Source organism: Trichomycterus rosablanca, chromosome 14 (genome assembly GCF_030014385.1).
Source record: "Trichomycterus rosablanca isolate fTriRos1 chromosome 14, fTriRos1.hap1, whole genome shotgun sequence".
NCBI classification, from domain to species: domain Eukaryota; kingdom Metazoa; phylum Chordata; class Actinopteri; order Siluriformes; family Trichomycteridae; genus Trichomycterus; species Trichomycterus rosablanca.
The window spans coordinates 25,097,695-25,122,211 of record NC_086001.1 but is presented as its reverse complement, the minus strand read 5'-3'; the positions used below and the strand labels follow the sequence as shown (position 1 = coordinate 25,122,211).

The following is a 24,517-nucleotide window of genomic DNA, read 5'->3' as shown; positions in this document are numbered from 1 at the left end:
GCTGGACATCTTTGGAAAAGACGACGTCTTGAAAGCAGCACATGTTACTCTAAGATCTCCATGTACTTTTCTGCATTAACCCTCCTATTACCTTCAAGTTTACTAACAGAATTTAAACCTCTAGAAAATGATTATAAATGAACTGATCTATGATCAGTTGACTGATCTAAAATTGGCAGTAGACATCTTTTTGGTGTTTCATGGGCTTTATATACATATTGTTGCAAGATTGTCACGCTCTCGTCGGCCCTGCCTTGTTTCTCTGTCATCAAAGCGTATGACAAGGGAGAAAACATGGACTGTGTTTAGAGACGTGGTGGCTGGAAATATTTCCCTTCCAGTGTCAGCAGCCCAAAGACTTACTGTTGCTTTACCTTTTGACTTGTGTACTCCTGCCAAAATGAGCAACCCAGTGTAGGCTTGCAAGTCGGTCACATCCAAGTTTTTCCAACTGTCCCCATACACACACCTCCTCTCTAACTTTGTCATCTTACGTATATCCTTTCATGGAACCATTTTGATGACATTAGCAGCACTAAGTCTACCCTGTTGTTCAAGTGGGGAGACAGACCATAATAACTTTTCATTTTTGGGAGGTAGTGTGTTTGCTGGTGGTTGAGAAACAAAAGAAGGGTCAACACTGAGGGTCTCATTCTCATCAGAGAAGGATGCCTCATAATCAGGGTCCTCCTCAACATCATCCTCTGTCTCTATTCACAGAAACCATATTTTCCTGTCCCCACAGCATGGAAAATATCAAAAATCTCACGAGGATGATGTTTCTCCTCCCCATGTTGTGTGAACTATCAGTGGTTCTTGCACTACTACAGTTATGAGTATGTTAAATTAGAACCTTGAAGTTTTTTAAAGATTATAAAATTGCATGTCATAGTGACCTCAATATCATCCAAAGCAGAAAGACGCAGTTCAGTTTGAGTCGATTCACTAAGTTGATAGTACTCAGCAATGAGCCGTTAGAAGCTGAAGGAGTCGATTCTTTTTGATGAAGTCAACATTTTTTATGTTATACAAAATAATTTAAAGAGTCGGATCACTATCATTAGCTGTCATTTAAAAATGAATCGCGGGTCAAAACAGAGACAAACCATCTAATCTAATACAAAATAGAATAAATAATGTATAACAGTTTAATGATGCACAATACATACAGTGAAGCAAAACACAAAACCCCTAAACTTGTAAAAAGCTTCACTTAAATAATAATAAAATGTCAAAAATACATCAAATCACCTAAATATTATCTACATAACACATACAGCAAAATATTAACATATTAAAATATTAACAGAATTGATACGTATGTTAGACACGTATAGATACATGAAGTGATGTGGACACATATTTACTCCTTAGCAATAGTAATGATACACTATGTGGCAAAAATTATTTGGACACCTTACCATGAGCTTGTTGGATCTCATTTCAAAAACAAACAGTATTAAAATCAAGTGACTTCTGTGTGATCATTAGTGACTTGTGATCTGCTGAAAAGGTGCACAAACATCAAATCATCTGCTTCAGAGCGACAAGGAGGGACGGGCCAACTGTGTCCTGAACTTAATGCAATTTTCCAACAGTGGAACGTTTTGTTGTGATTTTGATACTTGGGTGGCAATGTTGAACTAAAATTACTTTTATTTAGTGTTTAAAACTTCTAAATGACCTCAGTTTTGTCAATTGATTTCAGTCAATTATATCAATCACAGAAGTTTAAATAACTTGAGATGTAAAAGTAAAGTGCAGTTGTGTGTATTTTTGCTTTATTTACTTATTAAATTTAGCAAATGGCGAATCATTACGTTTAGTTTTTGTGTTGTCAGGGTTCCATGGTGTAATGGTTAGCACTCTGGACTCTGAATCCTGCAATCCGAGTTCAAATCTCAGTGGGACCTTACTGCTTTTATTTGGGGCCCGGTGTGAGGTCCAAGATTGAGAAACATTAGCAGTTTCAGGATGGTAGCATTCAGTGCATGTGCAGTACAACAAAGCATCGCAATTGCTTGTGCTAGTTTAGAGTCACCTTAAATGACGTGTTAATTTCCATCCATTCATCCAGCTTGAATATCATAATAGCACTAGTAGTGTTATAGTGTTCCACATGTGACTGCTCCATCCCAAAATATAATCGCAAATCATTGTTTACAGCGCCATCTAACAGCCAACTTGCTCTTAAATGACTAATTATTAACTTTTGGGCCTAAGTAAGACCTCACTGTGTGGTTCCATGGTGTAATGGTTAGCACTCTGGACTTTGAATCCAGTTCAAACCTTGGTGGAACCTGGCTTTACTTAGGTAAAATCACTGTTACCATGCTAAGTAGAGAATAGTGTTCCACATATGACTGCTCTATGCTAAATTGTAACACCAAAAGGCAAATCATTGTTTACAGCGCCATCTACCTAAAGGTTTAGAAACTTTAGCAGTATCAGGATGGTAGCGTTCAGCGCATGTGCAAGTACAACAGAGCGCTTGTGGGGTGTAGACCACGATTACTTGTGCTAGTTGTGTCAACCAAGCAGATCACCATTCAGGAAGGTACATCAGTGCCAAAATACGAGCCAGTTTGTTCAGTAAAACTTTATAAGCCAACAGCAGCGAATAAACTTAAGAGTCACCTTAGATTACATGTTAACTTCCATCTATCCATCCAGCTTAAATACCATAAACACTACGTACAAAACATGTGGAGCTATTCTTACTACAGTAAAACACATTGAACTGACTTTTAAAGTGAAGTTCAAAATGTTGTACAGAGATCGTTCACATCTAGTGGTGCTAGATCAATTACAGCTTGTTGCTTGGGTACAGATGTGTGACATTATTATTAAATTGTTGTTGTTGTGTTTGTTGTTATTTTTTAACTGTTCATGTTTTTAAGTGTAAAACCATAAACAGCACCGTCTATAAATAAATGAATCTTGTGCTTCAACTTGAGATTTTTGTTTATGTGAACAATGTGTGAAATTTGACGAGCTTGATTAGTTTGTAATATGTGTTAAGATGATGAATGAACCTAAACACTTGCTTTTAAATTTTAAATTTTTATTTATTTATTTTAGTTTCAATACAACGTGACACCGGCAAGGTAAAGAAAGCAAAAATAAAGTGTCCCAAGTGTTGTTGTAACGTGTTGTAGACCTGCAATGGCGACTGTTTTTGGTATACAGGAAAGAAAAGGCCAAATGCAGGTGAAAATGTGTTATTTGGCAACCAGCACTGTGTAAATATTGGACAGAACACATGATGGGTTATTTTAACTTGTTGGGTTGTGCAATTTAACTATTGTGCTGGATTAAATAAATGTAAGAAAATACAGCATTAAAGCTTAATCTCATTAAAATAGGCTACAATTTAACACTATAATACAATACAATACAGTGACAGTAAGTCTGTGTCTGTTTCTGTTACTTATTCTGAATTGTGTTTGTTTTTAAACTGTGAATTAGTTCTTAATCTGGTCGTGATGTTAGTGAATTAAACCTACATCTCTCTGATGGTCTGACTGATGAGCTGTCTGTTCTAACATGCTGCTTAAGCCCGGCTAGCTCAGTCGGTAGAGCATGAGACTCTTAATCTCAGGGTCGTGGGTTCGAGCCCCACGTTGGGCGAGTATCTTTATTTAACATCTACAGAGACCAAAAGAACGTTCTTCCACTTTGTACAGCCGGTCTCCGGTGACTTATCAGGTGGATTTTTGTGCTTGTAGGACTGTTGTTACTGGGTGTTTTCAGTTACTTATTTCCACTATTCTGTGGGACTACACATTGTTGTTGTGTCTCATATCCGTTTGATCAACAGGCAGGTTGTGCAATAAAAGACACTCGTCCCTGGGTGCGCTCAAACCACCAACCTTTCGGTTAACAGCCGAACGCGCTAACCAATTGCACCACAGAGACACAGATGTTTAGTTAAGAATAAATAACTGTTTATGTTTATTTGTTTATTAGGATTTTAATGTCATGTTTTACACCTTTGGTTACATTCATGACAGGAACGGTAGTTTATCTTCACACAGGGTTCATCAGTTCACAAGGTTACATCAAACACAGTCTTGGACGATTTAGTGTCTCCAATTCACCTCACTTGCACGTCTTTGGACTGTGGGAGGAAACCGGAGCTCCCGGAGTAAACCCACACAGACACGGGGAGAACATGCAAACTCCACACAGAAAGGACCCGGACCGCCCCACCAGGGGATCAAACCCAGGACCTTCTTGCTGTGAGGCGACAGTGCTACCCACTTAGCCACCGTGCCGCCCAAAATAAATAACTGAAGGGCTGTCAGAGTAGAATCGGGTTTGTGGGTATATGCCCTGCCCTTGTACACAGGCCGGTTAGCTCAGTTGGATAGAGCGTGATGCTAATAACGCCAAGGTCGCGGGTTTGATCCCTGTATGGGCCACACCCACCTTTTCTTTTATTACAGGTTTAAAGTTGAATAAAACAAATGTTTGTACAAATAATATAAAACCAAAGTACAAAATAAACATTTCACTTATTTTAATTGATTTCTAGCACCACTAGATGTCGACGATGTCTGTACAACATTTTGAACTTCACTTTAAAAGTCAGTTGAATGTGTTTTACTGTAGTAAGAATGAAAGTATGAGCTGATCTTTGTCTCATTGTGTAGCTTTGATGAAGAAAAAGCCGCTGGGTCAGTGTGTAACAGGAGGTTTGGAGTGAAGGTGGGTGTGTGTGGATAAAAGCTTCCAGCACCTGGTATTCCCAGTCGTTAACCCATCCAAGTACTAACCAGGCCCGACCCTGCTCCATTCACACCTTCTCATGTACATTCTGGTTGAGGACGGTTCATTATTTGCTAAGTGGAAATCATCTAAAGACTAGAATTTTGGAGTGTAGACCTAGACGTGTTAAAGTAAGAGGCTATTCATTTATGAAAACTTAGCATTCATAATATGCAAAATTCTTGCAAACACCATAAAGACCAGGGTAAAATTATTCCACTTGAAAGTAAAAGTTGTTCTGTGTTTATTAAAGTAGATTAAACTTGAATAATGAACAAAAACAGATTCAGATCTGAGGTTGGTACATTACACCATCATGTACATTTGATAATTGAAGTAGAACAGTTCTAGTGGATATTAGTAGAAAAAGAAAGTACACACAGCTTTTTCTGTACATGCAGTAGTGGAGTATCATTTTATTTTCTCCTCTGAATGCGCTGGTGTTTTTCAAGACGATTCAGTCACAAAAACATAACTTCTGTGTGACCGTACTGGTGTCTATTAAAAATGCTTCTTACAGTAAACCTTCATCTGCACTATAAGCAGCAATATGGGTCATCCTCTTATGTGAATGCGCTGGTGTGGTGTACTTAAAGGATATTCCTTTCACTAAAGTTCTTTTCAGACAGTGAACAGCAATGTGACCTCTCTCCTGTGTGAATGCACTGGTGTTGTTGGAGAACATAATATGCAATAAAATACTTCCCACACTCTTAACAGTGATGTAGTTTTTCTATGTGAATACGCTGATGCTGTTTGAGATTCTTTTCATGAGCAAAAATCTTTCCACACACTAAGCAGTAATACGGTTTCTCTGCTGTGTGAATACGCTGGTGTACTTTAAGGGCACTACTTTGAGTAACACTCTTTCCACACTCTGTGCCGTTATATGGCTTCTCTTTTTTTGTGAATTCGCTGGTGTTTTCGAAGGGTACTATGTTCAGCAAAACTGTTTCCACACTCAGCGCAGTGATATGGTTTCTCTCCTGTGTGAATACGCTGGTGTACTTTAAGGGCATTACTTCGAGTAAAACTCTTTCCACACTCTGTGCAGTTATACGGTTTCTCTCCTGTGTGAATACGCTGGTGTTGTTGGAGGGTAACCTGTCGAGCAAAACTCCTCCCACACTCTGAGCAGTAATATGTTTTTTCTCCTGTGTGAATACGCTGGTGTTGTTGAAGTGTAGTCTGATGAGAAAAACTCTTCCCACACTCTGAACAGTGATATGGCTTCTCTCCTGTGTGAACACGCTGGTGTATTTTAAGGTCACCAGTATGAGTGAAACTCTTTCCACACTCTGAACACTGATATGGCTTCTCTCCTGTGTGAATGTGCTGGTGTTTTTGGAGCGTACTCTGTTGAGAAAAACTGCTTCCACACTCTGAGCAGTGATATGGCTTCTCTCCTGTGTGAATACGCTGGTGTCGTTGGAGATTACCCTGTGTAGTAAAACTCTTCCCACACTCTGAGCAGTGATGAAAGTTCTTCATGTTTATGCTTTGATAAGACTGTAGAAACTGTTTCCTTGGAAAGCAACAGAAACAAAGAAACAAGTCGATTAATTAGAATTACTTTTACTACATTAATACCACAATAATATTAAACTCATCACCTAGTAATAAAAACATTAAATTCACTTCACGTCTAAGTGAGAATCTGAATTCAAAGAACATCAGGATAAAATACTTATAAATACTGCAGATATTAATAATGAAATAACTATAAATAACTTGATATAAATAAAGCTATAAGAGATCTGACTTTCTCAACATCAGTCCTGCACCAAGCAAATCTAATCCAGTTCATGACAGGACTAATAATTAGCTCACAAGTGTAAATCTTTGGTGTGCTGAGAGTAAAAAAGGCTTCATAAATCACCACAATTATGAGCATAAAGCTATTTTAAACAGTCTGAATATATTAACCTGATAATATTAAATAACATAATAAAATAAAAAAAACAACAAATGCAACATAAATGTAAAAGAAACAAACAAGAAAACCCTTTACCTTCCTGTTAGAATCCTGGCAGCCACTTTAACAAAGCTGGTGTCTCCAGCAGGTCGTTTCTAATGAAGAACGTGCAGAAGATCCTTCTTACCAAGTGACTCAGCTACAGGTCTAGAGTTTAGTCCTTAAATAGAGCTGAGGACAAAGACCCAAGACCAGTTAAAACTCTGCATTGGTCAATCATCAGCCAATTATTCACACCTTCTTGTGTGAAGTACTAGATCATTACCTATGGACCGTGTGTAAATGAACTAGATGGAGACACAAAGCATTATGGGTGAAGTCAAACTACACCTATTTATCTCAGCAGAGAAGTGATTTACATTTAATCCTAAACACAAACAAGGAATTGAAAGGCTATTCTGTAAAGTGAAATGACATGAACTTAGATAAAGCTTTTATGATAAGAATCTAAGTCATGTAAAATGCTGTATGTATATTTGTGTGAATTAGTTTCTACTGTATATGAGGAACAATAAGAAAACTAGAAGAGGAAACACCCACCTATAGATTTATCTGTATTTATGGTGTAGAAATATGTGAACTGTTGGATTTACTGAAGCACTTTCTACATTCTGAGCAGTGATACGAGCTCACTGAGGAAACATAAAGATTAATAAAGGGAAGGAAACAAAACCTGAAAATAAGAGCTTTACCTTCCATTCAAATCCTGTTCAAACTGCTGAGAATTAGAGCAGTTCATAACTACAGGAACACAGACTGTACTTGTACTCGGTCTGTTTACCTTCAGCAGCGACTGGAACCAACCTTATATGCAGCTGATTTGCATAACGACAGATCACCGGCCATTGCATAACAATGGAACCGGTGATCAGGTCCATATTCAATTCACAATTGGGGTAAATGTGTGTCTTTTTCCCCAATCATGTGTAAAAGACACACATGGCTATTGTCATTAATGGTCATTGTGAATTACATATGGACCTGATCACCGGTTCCAGTGTTATGCAATGGGCGGTGATCGGTCGTAAACATAAATTTTATTAAAAAACAATATAAAACAATAAAACAACAAAACCCTTTCAATTGATAAAATAAATAGATAAGAAAATGATGAACCTGAAATAAAAATACTAGGAAAAGTGCAGGTACAACCTAAAGCTAACACATACTAAGCTACAGCTTACAGCCACACCTGAATCAGATAAAGACAGACCATGGGAACCAGGTGATGATTGCAAGCAGGAACAGCAAGGCATGATTTGTTTTAAGGAACTTGGCTCCCATATATTTAATCGTTTGCTGAATATACGTATATACAGGTCCTTCTCAAAAAATTAGCATATTGTGATAAAGTTCATTATTTTCCATAATGTAATGATAAAAATTTAACTTTCATATATTTTAGATTCATTGCACACCAACTGAAATATTTCAGGTCTTTTATTGTTTTAATACTGATGATTTTGGCATACAGCTCATGAAAACCCAAAATTCCTATCTCAAAAAATTAGCATATTTCATCCGACCAATAAAAGAAAAGTGTTTTTAATACAAAAAAAGTCAACCTTCAAATAATTATGTTCAGTTATGCACTCAATACTTGGTCGGGAATCCTTTTGCAGAAATGACTGCTTCAATGCGGCGTGGCATGGAGGCAATCAGCCTGTGGCACTGCTGAGGTGTTATGGAGGCCCAGGATGCTTCGATAGCGGCCTTAAGCTCATCCAGAGTGTTGGGTCTTGTGTCTCTCAACTTTCTCTTCACAATATCCCACAGATTCTCTATGGGGTTCAGGTCAGGAGAGTTGGCAGGCCAATTGAGCACAGTAATACCATGGTCAGTAAACCATTCACCAGTGGTTTTGGCACTGTAAGCAGGTGCCAGGTCGTGCTGAAAAATGAAATCTTCATCTCCATAAAGCTTTTCAGCAGATGGAAGCATGAAGTGCTCCAAAATCTCCTGATAGCTAGCTGCATTGACCCTGCCCTTGATAAAACACAGTGGACCAACACCAGCAGCTGACATGGCACCCCAGACCATCACTGACTGTGGGTACTTGACACTGGACTTCAGGCATTTTGGCATTTCCTTCTCCCCAGTCTTCCTCCAGACTCTGGCACCTTGATTTCCGAAAACAGTACTTTGGACCACTGAGCAACAGTCCAGTGCTGCTTCTCTGTAGCCCAGGTCAAGCGCTTCTGCCGCTGTTTCTGGTTCAAAAGTGGCTTGACCTGGGGAATGCGGCACCTGTAGCCCATTTCCTGCACACGCCTGTGCACGGTGGCTCTGGATGTTTCTACTCCAGACTCAGTCCACTGCTTCCGCAGGTCCCCCAAGGTCTGGAATCGGCCCTTCTCCACAATCTTCCTCAGGGTCCGGTCACCTCTTCTCGTTGTGCAGCGTTTTCTGCCACACTTTTTCCTTCCCACAGACTTCCCACTGAGGTGCCTTGATACAGCACTCTGGGAACAGCCTATTCGTTCAGAAATTTCTTTCTGTGTCTTACCCTCTTGCTTGAGGGTGTCAATGATGGCCTTCTGGACAGCAGTCAGGTCGGCAGTCTTACCCATGATTGCAGTTTTGAGTAATGAACCAGGCTGGGAGTTTTTAAAAGCCTCAGGAATCTTTTGCAGGTGTTTAGAGTTAATTCGTTGATTCAGATGATTAGGTTAATAGCTCGTTTAGAGAACCTTTTCATGATATGCTAATTTTTTGAGATAGGAATTTTGGGTTTTCATGAGCTGTATGCCAAAATCATCAGTATTAAAACAATAAAAGACCTGAAATATTTCAGTTGGTGTGCAATGAATCTAAAATATATGAAAGTTTAATTTTTGTCATTACATTATGGAAAATAATGAACTTTATCACAATATGCTAATTTTTTGAGAAGGACCTGTATTTCTTAAATTAGCCTAGAGGGAATGTGAACTAGAGCATATTGGTCATGTTTTAAAACGAGAGCATGCATGTTAAAGGCACGAACGGGGATCGAACCCGTGATCTTCGGTTTACGAGACCGACGCCTTACCACTTGGCCATCGCGCCTTTCTAGGTAGCTGGCAAAAAGTTGAAAAAACGTTCTTGTGCAAAAGTAACAACTGGAAGCTGAGCACATTCTTAAAGTTCAAGAGTAACAAGCAGAACGCCAGCTTGATAGTGACCGTTCTTAAAGTCATCGGCTTTAGAAAAACACTTGACCATCGTTTTTAACCTGCTTTCACCCTTGTCTGTTTTAATCTTTACCTAACTAATTGGGCAAAAGGGCCAGGGGTTTGGTCACTTTTGGCCAGCCTTCTCTGGCCTTCTCTAACTAGCAGGTACTATTGACCTCACTTGTTGGTTAGTTTAAGTCCAAAAGTGGGTGTGGCCCATATGGGGATCGAACCCGCGACCTTGGCGTTATTAGCACCACGCTCTAACCAACTGAGTTAACCGGCCTCTGCACAAAGGGCAGGGCATATACCCACATACCCGATTCTACACTGACAGCCCTTCAGTTATGGAGCTGCCACACAGAAACGGTGGAGAGCTTTACTGTTGTTGAGCAGAACAGATCTTCGTGTGAGATGACTGAGGTTCATGTATTTTTCTTTTAAGAATAAATAAAAGCTGATGCTTTTAACCTCATACTTTCCTAATACTTTTATTCTACACGCTCTACATTTCTTTTAGTCCTCTGCCATGTGCAGTGCAAGAATTTACTAAATTACACAGCAGTTCTCTTTTTTATTGACACAATTTTATTGATAAAATTGATTGTAAGCATTTATAAAGATGATGCCACGTTCATTAGGTGAAATGAAGCCAGAATTAAAGATGGCAGAAGAACAGGGTGGTATTCTTACTTTCAGTGATTAAATTACTCAGGTTAGAAAGTCCTGATACACAGAACATGCTCACCTGACTCTCAGCCATGCTAACTTTAATCATTAAAGTGGGTGTGACCCTGATTCTGAATCATTCTCGTACCCGTCTGATTCCTGCTGATTTAGACGCATTAAACTGGTGTTACAGAGCCGAGAACCGAACCCCTCCCCTCCCGGAGTATAGTGGTGATGATAATTCACCTCGCTCTCGACTGTTCCTTCTCTCTCAGTCAGGTTCTGAATGGCGCTGATCCACGCCCGTCTACCTGCCTCACAGTCGGCCTGGAACGTACAGCTCCTGTACACACACGGTGATAGATACAGATTATATAGGATGCAGACAGATAGACAGATTGAGTAGATAGATAAACAGATAGATAGACAGACATTCAGACAGACAGATGGATAGACAGATAGATAAATAGTCTGTCTATCTACCTGTCTGTCTGTCTATTGATCATCTGTCTGTCTGTCTATCTCTGATGATTATAGATCTGGTCTTACCTTGTGGGCGTGACCACACGGAAGCAGAAGCTTCGCCCGGCGTCCTCACAGCTCTGGACCGAACAGCGCTGCAGGTCTTCCGCCAGTACCGTGAAGTCACGCTGGGGGAATAGAACATAAAACCTTCTTATTTATACAGTCAATGATATAAACGCCGGTGAAATCGTCCCAGACTTAAACATGACGGGGCGGTGTGGGACACAGCCCGGCACAGAAGTCGACCTCTGCTGTGATGCGCCCAAAAGATGAGGGTGCATTATGGGTCCAGGAGAGAGCTGATTTAGATCATGTAAAGTCATGTGACCTACCTTAAACCTCTTCTTGTAGAGAAGCTGATTGTTGTGTATGATGAACCACCACCTGCAGAGATCAAACGCATCGTTTATATATATATAATATTGAGTGTATAAATATAATATTGAGTGTGTATATACAGGGGTTGGACAAAATAACTGAAACACCTGTCATTTTAGTGTGGGAGGTTTCATGGCTAAATTGGACCAGTCTGGTGGCCAATCTTCATTAATTGCACATTGCACCAGTAAGAGCAGAGTGTGAAGGTTCAATTAGCAGGGTAAGAGCACAGTTTTGCTCAAAATATTGCAATGCACACAACATTATGGGTGACATACCAGAGTTCAAAAGAGGACAAATTGTTGGTGCACGTCTTGCTGGCGCATCTGTGACCAAGACAGCAAGTCTTTGTGATGTATCAAGAGCCACGGTATCCAGGGTAATGTCAGCATACCACCAAGAAGGACAAACCACATCCGACAGGATTAACTGTGGACGCAAGAGGAAGCTGTCTGAAAGGGATGTTCGGGTGCTAACCCGGATTGTATCCAAAAAACATAAAACCACGGCTGCCCAAATCACGGCAGAATTAAATGTGCACCTCAACTCTCCTGTTTCCACCAGAACTGTCCGTCGGGAGCTCCACAGGGTCAATATACACGGCCGGGCTGCTATAGCCAAACCTTTGGTCACTCGTGCCAATGCCAAACGTCGGGTGGAGTTTGCATGTTCTCCCCATGTCCTGGGGGTAACGGAGTACCCTAGGTATAAGTGTGTTTGTTTACGTTTGTCTGGCAACCTGTCCAGAGTGGTTTGTTAATTCCACCCAGTGAATCACACCCCATACCATGACACACCCTGGTACTGACACACCCCCATACCATGACACACCCTGGTACTGACACCTCATACATGTGTATGACGTGTGATTGTGTACTGATGTGTGTGTGTATTACATGTGTGTATAAGGTGTGTGTATGATGTGTGTACAACCCACCAACACACTCACCAGCTTCACCCCACTCACCATGGATGAGGTTACACAGCTCCTCTCATCCAGCAATCCCACTACATGCACACTTGACCCTATACCATCCACCATCCTCAAAGACCTCTCGCAGGACCTAATCCCCTTCATCACACCCATCATCAACAACTCCCTGACATCAGGTGTTGTCCCTACTGCTTTTAAGAAGGCTCAGGTCATTCCCCTTCTTAAGAAACCTACACTAGACACTACAGACATTAACAACTACAGACCTGTCTCACTCCTCTCTTTTCTATCCAAAATTCTTGAACGTGCTGTCTATAACCAACTATCTGCCTTTCTTACTCAGAATGACCTCCACGATCCGTACCAGTCTGGCTTCAAGGCAGCGCATTCTACGGAAACAGCACTGGTAGCTGTTACTGAGAAGCTTTATGCAGCCAAAGCAGCCAAACTGTCATCTGTTCTTATTCTTCTTGACCTTTCTGCAGCCTTCGACACAGTGAATCACGGCATTCTCATGACCACTCTCTCCAACCTTGGAGTAACAGGTTCAGCATGGCAATGGATGGCCTCCTACCTGGAAGGGCGCTCCTACCAAGTGTCATGGAGGGGATCCATATCTACCCCATGCACTCTCTCAACCGGTGTTCCTCAGGGCTCTGTACTTGGCCCACTTCTCTTCTCTATCTACACCCGCTCTCTGGGTAAGGTCATAGCCTCCCATGGCTTCTCCTACCACTCCTATGCAGATGACACTCAGCTCGTTCTGTCATTTCCTCCTTCAGACACACAAGTCTCAGCTCGCATCTCAGCATGTCTGCAAGATATCTCACAATGGATGTCGGCTCATCATCTAAAACTTAATCCCAGCAAGACAGAGATGTTGCTCATTCCTGGAGATCAGTCTCCAACCCAGGACCTAGTCATTTCTCTGGATGACTTCCAGATTAGACCATCTGATAAGGTAAGAAGTCTTGGTGTTGTCCTGGATAACCAGCTGACCTTTTCTCCTTATATAGCCAACATGACGAGATCGTGCCGGTTCCTCCTGTACAACATCAGGAAGATTCGGCCATTTCTCTCCAGAGAAGCTACCCAGATTCTGGTGCAATCACTTGTAATCTCTCGGTTGGACTACTGCAACTCCCTCCTGGCAGGAGCTCCCATGGCCACTATTAAACCCTTACAGCTCATTCAAAATGCAGCTGCCCGTCTGGTCTTTAACCAACCTAAACACTGCCACATCACCCCACTGCTGCGTTCTCTTCACTGGCTTCCTGTAGCTGCACGCATTCAGTTTAAAACACTGACGCTCGCCTACAAAGCCAAAAATGGACCAGCCCCAAGCTACCTTCGGGGTCTAATCAAACCCCGCTCTGTACCACGCAACCTCCGAGCCTCTAGTCTAGCTCGACTTGAGCCTCCATCCAGGACTAAAGGAAGACAAGCATCAAGGCTGTTCTCTGTTCTAGCGCCCAAATTGTGGAACGAACTTCCTCTGTCTGTTCGAACAGCTGAGTCTCTTGCTGTCTTTAAAAAACGATTAAAAACACACCTTTTTACTAAACACTTAGGCTGATTTGTACTTATTTACTAACACTTTATTCCATTCTTTTCCATTTAAAAAAAAAAAAAAAGGCACTTTGGTTCTAACAGGTTTTAGCAGAGTTGTGTTCTTCGACTGTTGTCTATCTAAACTTAAAGAATGAAATGTTCACTGTGGAAGCACTTCTGTAAGTCGCTCTGGATAAGAGCGTCTGCTAAATGCTGAAAATGTAAATGTAAATATTACGTGTGTACAAGATGTGTGTGTGTTTGTGTGTGTGTGTGTATTTAGAAACTGAATATTGTAAATGATATTTTACTAACAGTAATGGAGAGAGAAATGTTGACTGTATTAGAGCTGCTGCTACAACAACATAATGAAAAGCTCGGCCTACTCAGGTCCATCACAAATGCACTTGGAAAAAATAATCCAAAACAAATTGAGGATTTCACTGCTCCACTTGCTAACCTCTAGACTAGTAAGTGCTTTCTACTTTAAACTGTTTTTTTTATGTGTTATGTATGTACTTTGTTATAGTTCCTTTAAAAGATGCACTTTGACAATTTACTTAATCCTGGTGTGTTCTTAAGTGGCCCTCTACTATGTTTAAGAGCAGAGAAAAAACCCTAAATGATCTATTTTTTAACTTAAAACTTCTTGACTTTTATTCGTGAGCACAACATTAGAAAATTATTGTGTGTGTGGTGTAAAGTATGTGAATACGTTTGGTTACAGTATGTATACTGACTGTGTTGCAGTAACAGGTAGAGGTGCAGTATAAGGGTGTCAGTATGTTGGGTGTGCAGTATAGTGCAGTGAATGTGCAGTATGAATTTCATTTGGGTTCATTAGGGATGATCAGGATTATATTCAGAGATCTTAGAACCTCATCACATTCATGCACGTGTCTTTCTTTTACAGATTAAGTGTTTTGGTTTTTGTGGAGGTACGACTGGAAAGGAAACTGTAACAAACGACCTGGTAAATCATCATGGGTAAGTTTTTATAAATTAATATTTAAACTGAATTCACTCATTAAGTCTCCTTTCCTACAGCCGAGACGAACTTGAGACCACACCCAACGGAAGGTGACGAAGACGGCGGAGGAAGAGATGACAAAAACGAAGATGCCGGTCCGTTATCTTAGCAAGACTAAAGAGCCCCTTACAAACCACCGCTAACAAGTCTGTTTGTCATGAACCTCAGGTCGCTTTCAAACGATGGATGAACTTAGACTAAGTTTAACATCGCCAACATCTATACAGAAAACGTGTATGATGATAATCACAGAATCTTAGCTTAATCCAGATGTGCCAGATGCAGCTATTGAATTAGTAGGCTGCTCAATCCACCAGAGAGACAGAAACAAAGACTCCGGTAAGAGTCACAGAGAGGGCGTGTGCTTCTATATAATACCTGGTGCTGTGTCTATTCCAACATCACTAGAGGATACAGAGCAGAGCAAAGATCTTCAAACAGCTAACAGCGTCTCGCTGGCAGAGGATCTAAATAATTTCTTTGCCCGCTTTGAGGCATAAGGGATGGATCCAGCTGCTGTAACCACACCAGCTACCAGTGAGCACTCTCTTACTGTACAGACGAACCCTTAGATCTGTGAATGTCAGAAAGGCTGCAGGGCCTGATGGGATCCCAGGAAGAGAACTCAGAGACTGTGCCCACCAGTAAAATCTTCAGCATGTCCATGAGAACCTCACTCCCTTAAACATCAAAGGAGAAGAAGTGGAAAGAGCTTCAAGTTCTCCAGCTTCAAGTTTCTGGGAAGCCACATCATAGAGGACCTCACCTGGACCACAAACACCACCTGAAAATACTCAGGAAAACCAACCTGAACATGGAGCTTTTGGTGGCATTCTACCACTGCTCTGTGGAGAGCATACTGACCTACTGCATTAATGCATGGTCTCAAATAGGACGGAGATCTCGGATCATTAAAATAACACGAAACTGCTGCATTTCTGGTGCAATAACAACCAAATTCAGTTTAGGAGCCGCTCATTTCTGCAGATCTTCACTGAAAGTGTGCAGACTCTCTAATGGTTTTTGTGCTGCTATGCAGCTGCTTGAATGGAGTTAGTGTAGAATTATGTACAAAGATCTAAAGAGTGTAGATAAAGAGTGTAGCTAAACTGGCTGGTTAGCTCAGTTGGTTAGAGCGTGGTGCTAATAACGCCAAGGTCGCGGGTTCGATCCCTGTATGGGCCACACCCACTTTTGGACTTAAACTAACAAACAAGTGATCCTTCTCTAACTACCAGTTCCTATTAACCTGGGCTTCAGACGTTGTCTCTGACAAGTGTGAGATCTTTTTACTGCCCCTCTCATTCAGGTCAGAAACATGCCATTATTTCAATTTACCAAACTTAATTGCCATTCTGTAAAAGTTAGCAAGTCATGTGACTCATCTGTACTGTCCAATGAAACATCTCTGCGTGTGTCTCTGTGGCGCAATCGGTTAGCGCGTTCGGCTGTTAACCGAAAGGTTGGTGGTTCGAGCCCACCCAGGGACGAGTGCCTTTTATTGCACAACCTGCCTGTTGATCAAACGGATGTGAGACACAACAACAATGTGTAGTCGCACAGAATAGTGGAAATAAGTAACTGAAAACATCCAGTAAACAACAGTCCTACAAGCACAAATATCCACCTGATAAGTCACCGGAGACCGGCTGTCCAAAGTGGAAGAACGTCCTTTTGGTTTCTGTAGATGTTAAATGAAGATACTCGCCCAACGTGGGGCTCGAACCCACGACCCTGAGATTAAGAGTCTCATGCTCTACCGACTGAGCTAGCCGGGCTTAAGCAGCATGTAAGAACAGACAGCTCATCGGTCAGACCATCAGAGAGATGTAGGTTTAATTCACTAACATCACGACCAGATTAAGAACTAATTCACAGTTTACAAACAAACACAATTCAGAATAAGTAACAGAAACAGACACAGACTTACTGTCACTTATAAACTACTACCTTGACTTGTGTTGAGTTATGAGATTTGCAGTATGATGTTGTTTGGTGTTTGTTAGTGATGAATAGAAGGCTGGTCTATAGAATTTACAATTAATGCCAACTTCAGTGGTTATACAGTTTAAAAAAGTTTTATAAGATAGGCTGTCCTAAAATGACACATTACACATCCCTAAATGCAGTGGCGGCTGGCCAATACGGGGTGCAGGGGCACCGCCCCCCTTCAAATTATTAAGATGTTAAAATAAGTAAATTACATACTGCAAAATAATTATGAAATTAATTAGTCTGTTTGTCTAATTGTCTAATTAACTGTTTATCTAATGGTCATAATAGCATTTTTGAAATAAATAAATATTTGTATTTAATTGTTTACATCGTGCACACGTCCCATGCGCGGGGCGCCGGTCTAACGAGTGTCTATGTACGTGCATAAACTTTTGGCAAGCACGTGGTCTGAGGCTGCTCTTTAAATGGTTGTTTTCAATTTTCCACAGGGCGCAGCTCTCTGCGCCCCGTATACACCCACTCTTATTAGAAGTGTGTCACTATTGGCTTATTTTTTTTAAACGCCGTGTGATTGGACAATCCCCGAGTCCACTCATTAACTGATCAATCAGCTGCGGTTCATCAGCTTGGTTCACGTTAAACAGTTAGTTGCAGATGAAGTTAGTTGTAAGATGAAGGTTACAGGATTACAGGAGGTTACAGGATTGCTGTTAGAAGGCACAATGAAGAGGTGACAAAAAATCAGCACATCCTGTCTAGAATAATAGACTGTGTGAAATTTTGTGGAGCCTTTGAGCTGGCCTTGCGTGGCCATGATGAAAGTAAGAGCTCAGATAATCCCGGAATTTTTCGAGGGTTGGTGGATTTTGTTGCTTCTCTTGATGGAGTGCTGAGAGAGCACATTGAGAATGCCACTGTGTTTAAGGGAACTTCAAAAACTGTGCAGAATGAGCTACTGGACTGTATGTTGTCTGTTCTGAAGGAACATATAATCAAAGAAGCCCAGGGAAGCGATTTTCTTTCAATCCAGGCAGATGAGACCATGGATATTGCCACGCAGTGCCAGCTTGTTCTTGTACTACGCTATATTGATGCTAAAAACAATGTGCAGGAAAGATTTTTTGAGTTCATCCCTTTGCAGTCGGCCACTGCTGATTCCATTGCTACAGCCCTAAAAGAACGTCTTGCAACTATCCTTCCTGAGGATCAAAAGGGTAAGCTCATCTGCCAGGCATATGATGGAGCCAGCGTGATGAGGGGTGCCACTGCAGGTGTTCAGAAGAAGATACAAGACATGTACCCAAATGCACACTACATCCACTTCTACACACATCAGCTCAATCTGATAACGCAGCAGGCTACTTCTCACATAACCAAAGTGAGAATTTTTTTTTCTAACCTTGGTGTATTTGCCAGCTTTTTTTCCAGATCACCCAAGCGCACAAGTATTCTTGATAACGTTGTGGCGCACAGACTACCAGCATCCAGCAATATCAGATGGAACTTTCACAGCCGTACCATCAATACTGTGTTTGAACACAGAGAGGACCTCATTCGCTGTTTTGAAAGCATACGAGACTCTGGTGACTTTGACCCCATTACGGTCAGAGAGGCAGGTGCGTTTGCCATGCTACTGGAGGATCAGGATTTTAAGTTCTTTCTGCAGCTTTTCCACCATGTCATGCCTCATGTGGACCTCCTCTATTCCAAACTCCAGAAGAAGGTCATAGATTCAGTTTATATCAAGGAGAGCATTCAGCAGTTCCAGCAGGACATTCAAAAGATCAGGTAATAGTTGTGCATTTTCCTCTTTTGTTTATTAGTATTATTGTTATTATTATTGTTATTGTAATTTTTTTCCTTTGCAGAAATTCTCTCCATTCCATGGTTGGACAAAGCAGTGAAGGTAGCGGTCAGCCAGTAAAGAAGCGTCGGACACTCAGTGTAGAAGACCATGAAAGGATTGCTGCAGAGGTGAGTTGTGGAAGTCACAGTCCAATTAGATTTGTTTAGAGCTGTTTCTATGCTATGCATGAATGATCAGTGTATGCTGGTGTAATGCTTGTCAGCAATATATGTTATTATTCTTGCTGTACTGCAATATATGGGTAATATGGAATAAAACAAATTCTCATAACATTTGGTTCCTGAATTTTCTATAAACCTGTTCCACAAAAATTCTGTTCCAAAAATGCTTTAACACATTTTGTCTTGAAAATGGCAGCAAACTCATTTCTATGACTTGATCTATGACTAAATTTCAACAGTGATAGAAAAATAACTATTTAGATGTGAAATAAATAAATTATGATCACTTCATAATTTTCATGTTTATCCTTCTCTAGGTCTGTGATATCATACTGGGACACACCAGTGAGCGCTTTTCCTTCACAAACCACCTTGTTAGTGCCACACTCTTGCAGGGGGACAAGTTTGAACAATACAAGACAGCATTTCCTGAAGATGCACTGAGCAACACCTTAAAAGCCTATCCAGTGCTCAATCAAGGTAAGCTGAAGACAGAGCTTAGTCTTATCTACAGCAAGGAAGAGTTCAAAGCCTGTTGTGGTGCTGTGGGCCTATTCCAGCTGTTTATGGAAAATAATCTTGAAGTATTTTCAGAGACTGTCACTCTCCTGAAGATCCTCATCACCACACCCATGACCACAGCAGAAGCTGAAAGGTGCTTCTCAACCTTGAAAAGAATTAAAACTTTTCTGAGAAACTCTATGACCCAGGACAGGCTGAATGCATTGGCCATGTTGTCAATGGAGAAGAGACTAGTGACTGAGATTACTGACTTTAACCATAATGTCATTGAGAAATTTGCAAGACAGAAGGAAAGGAGGGCAAAATTCATGTTCAAATAGTGCTATTTTTAAAGGCTTGTTTTTTTATTTGCTTTTTTTTTAGCACCAGCCGCCACTGCTTTTGGTGTTACAATTCAGCATAGAGCAGTCATATGTGGAACACTATTCTCTACTCAGCATTGATAACAGTGTTTTTACCTAAATAAAACCAGGTTCCACCAAGATTTGAACTCGGATCACTGGATTCAGAGTCCAGAGTGCTAACCATTACACCATGGAACCACACAAAAGCGAATAATTAGTCATTTAAGAGCAGGTTGGCTGTTTGATGGCGCTGTAAACAATGATTTGCGATTATATTTTGGGATGTGGAACACTATAACACTACTAGTGGTATTATGATATTCAAGCTGGATGAATGGATGGAAATTAACATGTCATTTAAGGTGACTCTAAACTAGCACAAGCAATTGCGATGCTCTGTTGTACTGCACATGCGCTGAATGCTACCATCCTGAAACTGCTAATGATTCTCAATCTTGGACCTCACACCGGGCCCCAAATAAAAGCAGTAAGGTTCCACCGAGATTTGAACTCAGATCGCTGGATTCAGAGCCCAGAGTGCTAACCATTACACCATGAAACCCTGACACCACAAAAACTAAACGTAATGATTCACCATTTGCTAAGTAAATAAAGCAAAAATACACAACTTCAGACTTTACTTTTACATCTCAAGTGATTTAAACTTACGTGATTGATATAATTGACTGAAATCAATTGAACAAACTGAGGTAATTTAGAAGTTTTAAACACTAAATAAAAGTAATTTTAGTTAAACATTGCTACCCAGGTATCAAAATCACAACAAAACGTTCCACTGTTGGTAAATTGCACCAAGTTCAGGACTCAGTTGGCCGGTAGATGGAGCTGTAAACCCACTTTAGGACTTAAACTAACAAACAAGTGATCCTTCTCTAACTAGCAGATCCTATTGACCTGAGCTTCAAACGTTTTCTCTGACAAGTGTGAGGTCGTTTTAATGCCCCTCTCATTCAGGTCAGACACATGTGATTATTTTAATTTACCAAACTTAATTGCCCTGCTGTAAAAGTTAGCAAGTCATGTGACCCGTGTGTACCGTCCAGTGAGACAGCTGTGCCTGCGTCTCTGTGGCGCAATCGGTTAGCACGTTCGGCTGTTAACCTAAAGGTTGGTGGTTCGAGCCCACCCAGGGACGAGTGTCTTTTATTGCACAACCTGCCTGTTGATCAAACGGCTATGAGACACAACAATAATGTGTAGCTCCACAGAATAGTGGAAATAAGTAACTGAAAACATCCAGTAAACAACAGTCCTACAAGCACAAATATCCACCTGATAAGTCACTGGAGACCAGCTGTTCAAAGTGGAAGAACGTCCTTTTGGTTTCAGTAGATGTTAAATAAAGATACTCACCCAACGTGGGGCTCGAACCCACGACCCTGAGATTAAGAGTCTCATGCTCTACCGACTGAGCTAGCCAGGCTTAAGCAGCAGGTCAGAACAGAGAGCTCATCGATCAGACATCAGAGAGATGTAGGTTTAATTCACTAACATCACGACCAGATTAAGAACTAATTCACAGTTTACAAACAAACAAAATTCACCTCTCTCATCTTTCTAAGTAGGAGAACTTGCACAATCAGTGGCTGACTAAATACTTTTTGACCCCACTGTATATGGCCAAGGGGATACACTGTAAACCCTAACATTGTATGTACTTAAAAAATTAAGTTGAAATTACTTAATTTCTTACATAAAGTGGACATCACTTAGTCTTGATAAGTAGTTTCTACTTTCTCTTCGAATGATCATGTGTACTTAATGTTTTAAGAAAAATTAACTCAATAATCCAAGTTTTAGCTTTCTTGTCTGTCACGTGAACACAGAGTTCTAGAACATTTCCAAATGTCGGGGATTGATTCCAAGAAAACTGTTCATGTTGGAGATGTGAAGACATGTTGGCTGATGGAGATATAAATTTTCCTCACTTCATTTCACATTTTTAGTAAGTATTCCCTTTTAAACTTGTATTTTGGTTCATTTTCTGAGTTCATATTCAAAAACTGATCGGCTAAGCATTAACATACAGTTTTAAAAAGATAGCTAGCTAGCCAGAGAGCTGTTGGAGCTAAATTAGCTGCAGTGTTAAAATAGCTAGCTAGTTTTCTGTCTTTTGCTGAGGTTTGACTGAACTGGTTAAGGTTTCTCAACCAAATGTATTTTATGTATTGCTTTATTTGCTAGCTCGGTTAGCTATTAATATTTTACTGGCCAATATTTATCAGGTTAGCTTGAATAGTGGTGTTTTGGAAACATAATTTTACATGCAGTTAATTAAATCTATAGCGCTCGCGATTACTTGAGAAATGTAATTCATTTTTCTGAGTCGGTTTGTTCGTGTTTGTCCGTTTAATAAACTGTGTGCTCGGTTCCATCTAATTCAACCGATTCATCCGAGTGATTCATATGTCGCCTCACTCCCAAGTTTAGACGCACTATACCAAGTTGAAGTCTCACGCACAGAGAAAAGTAAGCTTGTATTTATTTAACATGACTGCTAGACATTATCTGTAGAAATGCGTTGGTCCAGTCATTTTAATCAAGTTTTAACGACAAGCAAGACGTGTCTCATTCAAAAACGCATTCTAGCCAGCGGGTTAGAATCTCGACGACCCGTTAATCTTAACTGGTGTTGCAGTTACATTTTGGAGCTAAGTTCCATTTTAATTGGTACATCAGTTATATTCGGGTGCCTTTTTAAACTATTCTTGTGTAGTCTGCTTTATAATATTACGAGATTTCCATGTGGATTTATAGCAAGGCAGTTTAAACAACTAGCTAATTCATGTTTGTCTATCTTGTAGTTTATCATTCAACACTGAAATGTGAATTTACTGAACCTTGCACTGTGGCCGATTTTTTTAATGTGTGATTACTACAATTTTATTGCAGACTTGGATGTCATGTTTTTTTTTCTCCGGTCAACTTAATTCATACGTGTACATCCATTTCTGCCATTTAGGACTGTAACACATTTTAAAAAAGTTGGGATGGGGCAGTTTAGGGCTAGTAATGAGGTAAAATAAATAATGATATGATTTGAAACAGGTGATGCGAACAGGTGACTGTAATCATAATTTGGAATCTTTTAATTATGTTAATGCACTGTAGAGGGTAAACTTAAACTGGCAATTATCTGCCTATCTTTGCTTTGTGAAGGACTAGACCTTTCCTGGATGTTGCTTTTGTACCAAATCATGATTAGTCACGTCTTTCAAATCACCTCATTAGTAAATTTTTACCTTTTTACTAGCTCTAAATGGCCCGGTGTCAACTTTTTTTTTTTTTTTTTTTTTTTTTTTTAAATATGTTGCATGCCTGAATGTCAGAAATTCATGTATATTTATGAATAAAATTATGTTGGCCAGAGAAAACATACAATTTCATTCTGTTTGCAATAATAGAAGTCAAATTACATTTTAGAAAGCTTTCTTTTTTATTTGCATTTTCCACATTTTGTAACTTAATGCATTGTGTTTGAATGACTGAAGTGTAATGTTTTGACATTTTTTAGGATGCTGATGAAGAGCAGATGTTCAGCAGTATTGCTACTGGGATCCTCATAGTGGCGTGTGATGAAGGAGGGCACCTGCTTGTTTCTACACATACTGTCTATTTTATCAGCTCCACTTACCATATAAAAGCACTTTGTAGTTCTACAATTATTGACTGTAGTCCATCTGTTTCTCTACATGCTTTTTTTATACTTTCATACTGCTTTCACTCTGTTCTTCAATGGTCAGGACCACTACAGAGCAGGTATTATTTGGGTGGTGGATTATTCTCAGCACTGCAGTGACACTGACATGGTGGTGGTGTGTTAGTGTGTGTTGTGCTGGTATGAGTGGGTCAGACACAGCAGCACTGCTGAAGTTTTAAAATGCCGTGTCCACTCACTGTCCACTCCATTAGACACAACAACACTTAGTTGGTCCACCTTGTAGATGTAAAGTCAGAGATGATCGCTCATCTATTGCTGCTGTTTGAGTCGGTCATCTTCTAGACCTTCATCAGCGGTCACAGGACGCTGCCCATGGGGCACTGTTGGCTGGATGTTTTTGGTTGGTGGACTATTCTCAGTCCAGCAGTGACAGTGAGGTGTTTAAAAACTCCAGCAGCGCTGCTGTGTCTGACTCACTCATACCAGCACAACACACACTAACACACCACCATCATGTCAGTGTCACTGCAGTGCTGAGATTGATCCACCACCCAAATAATACCTGCTCTGTAGTGGTCCTGGGAGTCCTGACCATTGAAGAACTGCATGACAGGGGGCTAACAAAGCATGCAGAGAAACAGATGGACTATTCACCAGAATTGATTTGTTTTCCACTTTAAAGTTTGAAGTTTAAGTATAGTGTGCAATCAAGCAAATGTTTTTAAGATTTATATTTGCATAACTTGGAGCTTTGTGAGTTGCTGTCAAAATGTTGTCACTTTTTTTACACAGTTTTGTGAAACTGTTTTGTGCTGCTTTTTTCCAATAAATAAGATTTGATACCATTGATTTGATGTCATTTGGATTTTTTTGCAGTTGTAATATCAGTGCCTTCTTAATTTAGAATATTTTGGGTATAAAGCCAGTATAATATGCATATTTTGATGAGTGACAACAACTTTATCATTGCAATAAACTTAAACAAGCAAGTTAGATCA

At 40.3% G+C, this 24,517-nt stretch overlaps 1 protein-coding gene, 7 non-coding genes and 1 pseudogene across 8 annotated transcripts; 4 read left to right on the top strand and 5 right to left on the bottom strand.

Annotated features, from left to right (window-relative positions):
- LOC134326242 (zinc finger protein 658B-like) overlaps window positions 1-10,663 on the bottom strand; it is a 126,583-nt pseudogene extending 115,920 nt beyond the window's left edge.
- On the top strand, window positions 3,558-3,630 carry trnak-cuu (transfer RNA lysine (anticodon CUU)). Its single transcript has one exon. It is a non-coding gene; the product is annotated as a tRNA-Lys (tRNA).
- trnat-cgu (transfer RNA threonine (anticodon CGU)) lies at window positions 9,722-9,793 on the bottom strand. The gene has a single exon. It is a non-coding gene; the product is annotated as a tRNA-Thr (tRNA).
- A 2,221-nt stretch (window positions 10,664-12,884) lies between the features above and the next one.
- LOC134326073 (uncharacterized) lies at window positions 12,885-13,982 on the top strand (the record flags this gene model as incomplete). The annotated part of the gene is made up of 2 exons (XM_063008275.1): window positions 12,885-13,008; window positions 13,204-13,982. Coding segments are annotated over 2 exons (903 nt in total), but the record flags the coding sequence as incomplete, so codon positions are not given.
- A 2,116-nt stretch (window positions 13,983-16,098) lies between these two features.
- trnai-aau (transfer RNA isoleucine (anticodon AAU)) lies at window positions 16,099-16,172 on the top strand. Its single transcript has one exon. It is a non-coding gene; the product is annotated as a tRNA-Ile (tRNA).
- A 231-nt stretch (window positions 16,173-16,403) lies between these two features.
- Window positions 16,404-16,477, top strand: trnan-guu (transfer RNA asparagine (anticodon GUU)). The gene has a single exon. It is a non-coding gene; the product is annotated as a tRNA-Asn (tRNA).
- Window positions 16,478-16,692: 215 nt separating this feature from the next.
- trnak-cuu (transfer RNA lysine (anticodon CUU)) lies at window positions 16,693-16,765 on the bottom strand. Its single transcript has one exon. It is a non-coding gene; the product is annotated as a tRNA-Lys (tRNA).
- A 3,198-nt stretch (window positions 16,766-19,963) lies between these two features.
- Window positions 19,964-20,035, bottom strand: trnaq-cug (transfer RNA glutamine (anticodon CUG)). The gene has a single exon. It is a non-coding gene; the product is annotated as a tRNA-Gln (tRNA).
- A 1,173-nt stretch (window positions 20,036-21,208) lies between these two features.
- On the bottom strand, window positions 21,209-21,281 carry trnak-cuu (transfer RNA lysine (anticodon CUU)). The gene has a single exon. It is a non-coding gene; the product is annotated as a tRNA-Lys (tRNA).
- Between the last annotated feature and the right edge of the window lie 3,236 nt (window positions 21,282-24,517).